General features: G+C 62.5%; 1 protein-coding gene across 1 annotated transcript; it reads right to left on the bottom strand.

The window, feature by feature from the left end:
- Positions 1-3,625: 3,625 nt before the first annotated feature.
- LOC120858554 (protein phosphatase 1 regulatory subunit 29) lies at positions 3,626-6,292 on the bottom strand. Its single transcript, XM_040234686.1, has one exon. The coding sequence runs from the start codon at positions 6,129-6,131 to the stop codon at positions 3,657-3,659; it is 2,475 nt and encodes an 824-aa protein (XP_040090620.1). The 5' UTR covers positions 6,132-6,292; the 3' UTR covers positions 3,626-3,656.
- Between the last annotated feature and the right edge of the window lie 226 nt (positions 6,293-6,518).

The raw sequence follows: 6,518 nt of genomic DNA, 5'->3' as shown, positions 1-6,518 counted from the left end.
TGGGATTCTGCAGACTTCCTCTCCCCAGGTGGGTCTTTCTACTCCAACCACCCCCTACCTCCCCCGGCCCTGGCAGACAGTCCCTTCCCAGCCTGGACACAGACTACCACCATCCTCCTGCTCTGTCCCCCAGGAGGGGTCAGGGGCAAGGAGCCTCCAGGGGGCCAACACAGGACCCTCTTGTGGAGAGGAGACAAGCCTGGGACCCCCGAGGAGGTGGCCACCCCAGACTAAGCTTTCTTCCTGCCAGACCCCTACTTTTCACTTCTGGAAGGCTATTAGCTCCAACAGAGGGGTCACAATCCCTACTGCATTCTCCAGGAGAACATGCGTGCCCCTTCCCGGGGATAGGTGCCAAGGAAGCTCCTGTGAAGGTTTATTCAGAGGCCTGCCAACTTCCAGAAGGTCCAGGGTGCAGCAACCCCACTCCACCAGGCCCCCCATCCCCCTCCTCCCCGGGAAACCCCCCCCCTTCCCTTCTCTCTTGGTTGCCTGCCCTCCTGGCCTGCCCAGGCCATGGCCCCAGGGTCCACCGTGCTCATCACCATTACAAACACAGGACCCTGGCCAGCCAGATTCCTGGAAGTAAATGTTCACCAGTCTTTTGTGAATATTTTGCCCTGAACAGGACACAGGACATAGATACAAGAAAGCCTCTGGGGTGAGCAACAGTGTGTGCCCCCCTCCCCAGAGCTTTGGCCTGGCCTGGGCACCTAGGAGGTCGTCTTATTCTGCTTCATAGACCTGTATGCCCTGGGCTGTGAATGTGGACTCACCTCCTGAAGTGGAAGACCCATGCGGTTAAGATGGGGACCTATCCTCTGAAGCCCCCAAAGCCAGCCTATCTGAGGTTTTTATAGGTCATCTTCAGCCAGGAATGACAGGGGATTGAGGGGAGCTCTGGCTCCTGCTGCAGGATTCCTCCCCATGGGCAGCAGTGCTGTCCCCAGGCCAACCTCAAGGGAGGGGCTCCCCCTATGGGTTCTTCCCTCAGGGCCCCAAGTCCCCCCCTTGCAGAGCCACCCATGAAGCCCCAAGCTCTTGGCCTCCTGTACTCAGCAATATGACTGACTCTTCCGGCAGGCAAATCACCAGACTCCTCCCTTTTGGGGCTCCCACTTCATCTGCAAAATGGGAGCAAGTGGGATAGAGGACCAGTCCCCCCAGGGTGCCCTTCCCTCGGGCTGCCCTTCCCTGGCCAGGAAGAGGCTGATGGGAGGAGGGGAGGTGGCACTTGTGGGCTGGCCCTGATATCCAGAAAGACAGGAGGTGGGTCTGAGGGCGGGGGGTGTTTTTGGTGGCACCTGTTTTGGGTCGTTTGCAGAGCGGGCCCCTCCCTGGGTTTCAAGAGCTGCTTGTCAGATCACAACAGAGGGAATGTGGGAATGGGAGCGCGGCGGGGAGGGCGGGCGGGCGGGCCAGGGAGTCTGGACAAACTGGCACATACACGACAGATGTTTGCTCAGAAAAATACAGTAAAATCGTCATGCAAATATAACAGGGAATCTGCTTTCTCACATCACTGGCTTCTCTGCTTGCTTCTCTGTTTCATCGATCCAGTGTGAGGAGAGGCTGGGGGCAGGTTTTGGGGAGTTGGGGGAGGTCTGCTCTGCATATCCATGCTGGCCCCCTCCCCTCCACTCCCCCAGGAGAACAGTCCTTTCTTTGCAAATGTCACCCCCAAAGTGAGCCCCAGGCTTGGTCTGTCCCCCAAGTGGGGCTCAGCTGAGCCCTAAGGCCCCTTTCCCCTCCCCCAGGAAATGGAGCCCACCACCCAGGGAATGGCACTAGCTTTCCTGGTCAGCATCCCCTCCACAGTATAGGTCTTGGTCCCATCCAGCACCCACCCTCACCCCACAGTCACACCCCTAAAACTCAAGAACCCAACTGAGTGACAGGCCAAAAGCAGGAGTGTGAGGAGAGCCCAGTGGGCTCCTTCCTCTCCTGAGGTGGGTGGGGTGCCAAGGGGCACATGGGCAGGTGGGCAAAGCCAGAGTCATCTCGTTCCCCACTGGCCCACTTGTCATCCACAGGTGCAGGAGAGCTGACTCCCGCCCCTCAGCACCCTGACAGTGTTCAAGACAGTCTCCAAGATAGTCTCAGGACCCCAGATCAGCCCCTTAGAGCTGACCCCAGGAAGCCCCCAGCTCTCGAGAAAGGCAGCCACCCCATCTGGCCCTGCCCTCCCTCACCACCCTCTGCCACCCACACTGACTAAGAGAGAACCCCCAGAAGCCCAACGGTCCCAACTGCCAGGCTCTGGGTTGCCATGGCGACAGAGGCAGGCCAGGAAGGGGGAGGGGCCCCAGGAACCCAGCCTGCTTCTTCCCAGTAGGGGTGTGGGGGGTGCTCACCATTTGTGCTTTGTTCGATGTTGGGTGGGGGTCAGCATGGGAGGAGCGGCCATTTCCATGGAAACATGGGGGCCTCTCAGACCAGTGGGTAAGGTGGGGATAGCCACAGCCAAGAGGGTGTGAGTGGAAAAACCCCAGAAGGCCCTCCTTCCGCTGGGCAGGCTGAGATGCTGCCCAGAGAGCCCACAGCAGGGCTCTGGCAGGTGGGAGGCCAGGACATAGGGGCAGAGGCAGGAAGGCCCCCAGTGGACTCCACCCCCCCAGCTGCTCTCAGGTATCACAGTTCACCCCTGCCCTTCTGGGATGAGGAGGGGTCTTGGAGGCCCCGAGAGGCTGGGGGGCCAGGGTGTGGAGGCCTGCACCTGAGATGCGGAGGCCGCTGGCCCAGCCGCTCTCCTCAGATCCCACCGACAGCTCCCAGGCTACTTGGAAGACACTTGAAGGGGGCTGGTGGACCGTCCCATGCCTGCACCTCCCCTATGACCAGGACCTCCCACTTCTCCTGGGTGCTGGCATCAGGGGGCAGAGATCCCCCCCCCCACAGCCGCCCATGATGAATCACAGTTCCACGCTCTGGGGGCGTGGCCATGAGCCTTTCTAGAAAGGAAAAGCACCTGCCTGACCCTCAGCTCCAGGAGACCACAGCTCTGGAACGGGTAGTGGATGGACAGAGGGTGAGGGCCCCAGAGGAGCCACTGGGGGAGTGGGGGATAGCACTGGGCTGGGAAACTAGGAGACTGCCTCTCGCCTGCCACGTGACTCCCTTCCTCTGGGCCCTGGTCTCCCCATCCACAAAGGGAGCAAACGATGCCCGATGTCCGTATGCTACTAAGCCTCCCAGAAACCTGTCCCCCATCTGGGGGGACCCACTCCCTGCCCCAGGAGAGCTCGGGTCCATCTCCACCCCGGGCTCCTTTACCCCAAAACCTGTCCCTAGTCCCAGAGCCCCAGACCCCACACCCTCTTCTGGCTTCCTCGTCTGCCCCTCCCCCCTCCCCCCGCCCCCAACCCAGCCCGCATACCCCAGCAGAGTCCCTGGGCAGCACAGTAAAGACGACTGGTTTCGGTATCAGTGTGTAAACTTTAAGGAGAACATGTCTTTGTTTTCCTGTCCGTTATTGTCGGGTGGTGGTTGTTCACAGTCAGGTGGTGGTCAGGTGTGTGCGTGGGTGCGTGCGTGCGGGTGTGCGTGTGCGTCCACTCCTCGGCCCCCAGCGCGCCCCGCCCAGCCGCCCCGGCCCTTCCCCGCGTGCCACTAGCCCGCCCCCTCCAACCTCACCAGGGTCGGGGGTGGGGAGAGGGTCACAGCTTCTGCTGGGCCGAGACCCCCTTCCAGTAATCGAGGATGTCATGCAGGTCCTCGTCCTTGGCGAACTGGACCTTCTTGCGCAGGGCGTGGCCGGCGGCCATGTACACCTCCTCCCGGTGGTGCTTCTTGTAGGGCCGGAAGCGTTCCCAGATCTTGTGCGTGCTCTCGGACGAGTACTCAGGGCTGGAGGAGTAACCTGAGTAGTAGTGTCTGGGGGAGAGCTGCGAGTAGGTGGAGTCCCGCTTGGTGCGGGTTAGCGGCTTGAGGAAGGACACACGCTGGCTCAGGCTGTCGGTGCCCTCCTCGTAGTACAGGGCCGGGAAGCTGTGCCGGTGCTCGCTGCAGTGGTAGGCGGGCTTCACCTCCAGGTGGTGGACGGTGCCGCCACCGCCGCCGCTACTGCCGCTGCTGCTGGCCGGCACCAACGGGAGCCGGTCCAGTGGGCTGTTGAGGGGGCTGCCCTTCTCGATGTACTTGGAGTCGCCCTTGGCCAGCCCCGGAGTGGCCGGATGATCCGGCACATCCAGGCTGAAAACCTTGGCGCTCTTGATGGAGCCGCTGGAGGAGACGCTGCAGGTCTTACGAGCCACGGCGGCATCGGCGCTCAGCTGGCGCTGCAGCGGGTGATGGGAGCCCTCCTTATAGGGGGGCGAGAGGAAGCTGGGCCGCTCCAGCACCCCAGGAACAGGGGTGGCGGTGGAGGAAGTGGTGGAGGCTGCAGGGAGGGACTGGCACTCGAAGGCCATCTCAGGGTCCCCGCCACCACTGCCACTCCCCAGGAAAGAGGCCGAGTCCAGCTTCAGGGCATCGATGCAATTGTTAATGATCTGGTTGACCTTGTCCACCTCCTTGGCGATGGTGGAGATCTCAGCGGCCGAGCCCTGGCCGTTCTCCAGCTCAGGGAGGTCATCCTCCGGCCGCGCCAGGCCCTCGCTGCCTGTGCCCGTGCGCACCTCGATATAGTTGCCCTTGGTGGCCACCTTGGGCGTGTCCAACCCAGCCTCCAGCCCCTTGGAGGCGGTGGGCAGCTTCTCCCCGATCATGGAGGGGATGGAAGACATTCGGGACACGGGCAGCACGGGGGGCTCGCCCAGCTTCTGGGTGGCGTGGACAACGGAGCCGGCGTCCACGTCTGCCCCATAGCGCATCTCCAGGATGGTTTTCTTGACCTTGACTGACTTCTGCTTCTCCTCCTGCATGCGTCGCTTGCGCAGGCAGTAGTAGACGGCTCCCAGCACGATGACCATACCGAAGAGGCAGCCCAGGATGGTCATGATGTAGTGGGTGGTGGTGGAGGTGCTGGGTGCCAGGTCGCCGGGCACTGGGTCCCTGGTGGTGAAGGTCAGGCAGGTGTGATTGAAGCGGCGGCTGTTTCGCAGTGAGGTCACGCAGAAGGTGTACTCAGTGTGCGCCCGCAGCTTGTCCAGCGTCACGATCTCTTTCTTGTTCTTGAGTGTCATGACGTCGGAGAAGTAGCTGTTGTTGTATTGGACCAGCACGTACATCTTGCTGTACGGGTGTGGGATGATGACCACCAGGGTGGCTGAGGTGAAGGTGACTTGGTGCAGCTTGATGGCCGGCCCCGCTGACGCGTCCGTGGTGGACGAGGCTGGCGGCTCCACCGACAGGATCTCATCGGGGCTGAAGCCTGAGTTCTCATCAGGCTCCCTCTGGGTGTCAGTGGAGTAGGGCGTGGGGTGGCTTGCAGGCCGGGCAGGCAGCGAGCCATTTCGGCACTTGGCCTGGAGCACGGTGATGGCGTTGAGGCTGTGATAGGGCCGGGGCACCAGCAGTGGGTAGCCAGCGAACTCACGTGGCGACTCGCACTGCAGGCGGTCATAGTTCTTGGTTACATTGTTGAAGACCACAAGCCAGGCCAGGAAGCCGAAGAGGTCGCACTCGCAGTTGAAGGGGTTGCCGGCCAGCTCGCACACCATGAGGCTGGCCAGGCTGGCGAAGGTGGCGCCGTCAAGACGGCTGAGGCGGTTGGAGGACAGGTCAATGCTGATGAGGCTCGGGCACTCGGAGAAGGCGGCGGGCGTCACCACCTCGATGAGGTTGTGCTGCACGAAGAGGAACTGCAGGCGGCCCATGCCCCGCAGCATGCCCTCGGTCAGGTTGCTGAGCTTGTTGTAGCCCAGCTGCAGCACCTGCAGGCTCGACTGGCCCAGGAAGGCGCCGTCCTCGATGTAGGAGATCTCGTTCTTGGTGAGGTTGAGGTCGGTGAGGTTCCCGAAGCGGTTGAGCGAGGAGTAGAGCACAGCCTTGAGTTTGTTCTCGTTGAGCCGCAGGTCATGCACAGTGCTGTTGATGTGCTGCGGGATGGTCTCATAGGGTGGCTGGTTCTGGCTGCAGATGGCCAGCCACACATACCCCTTGTCGCCCTCGATGAGCCAGCAGTCGGCGCGCACGGTTCCCGGCCGGCACACGCACAGCAGCGCGGCCGCACACAGCCCCAGGCGCAGCATGGCTCTAGCCACGGCCCCCTCTCAGGCCTGGCTCAGGGTAGGGGGCCGGGGCGCCGGGGGGCCTAGTGGCCAGAGGTTGGGGCCAGCAGCACAGTCCTCCCTGGGGCTGCCACCATCTTTGGGGGGACCCCCAGCTCGGGGGCCCCAGGTGAAGCGGGCACGGCCAGTGCCAACTGTCAGGGGGCCTTCTGGGGTGCTACCCACAGTCGCTGGGCACCAGAGCCAGACCAAGGCCAGGGGGGCTGCGGGCCCCACAGCCTGCTTCCCCGAGGTGCTCCTTTCCTGCCAGGAAGATGCCTAGGTTCTCGGGGCTTGACTTCCTCCGCCTCTTCCTCTTCCTCCTGGGGCTCTGGGCTCAGAATTTCAGACGATTCCCACAGGAGGCTG

This window comes from Oryx dammah, unplaced genomic scaffold (assembly GCF_014754425.2).
Source record: "Oryx dammah isolate SB20612 unplaced genomic scaffold, SCBI_Odam_1.1 HiC_scaffold_29, whole genome shotgun sequence".
Classification (NCBI taxonomy): Eukaryota; Metazoa; Chordata; class Mammalia; order Artiodactyla; family Bovidae; genus Oryx; species Oryx dammah.
The sequence above is the reverse complement of the archived record's forward strand: the minus strand, read 5'-3'. Positions and strand labels throughout refer to the sequence as shown.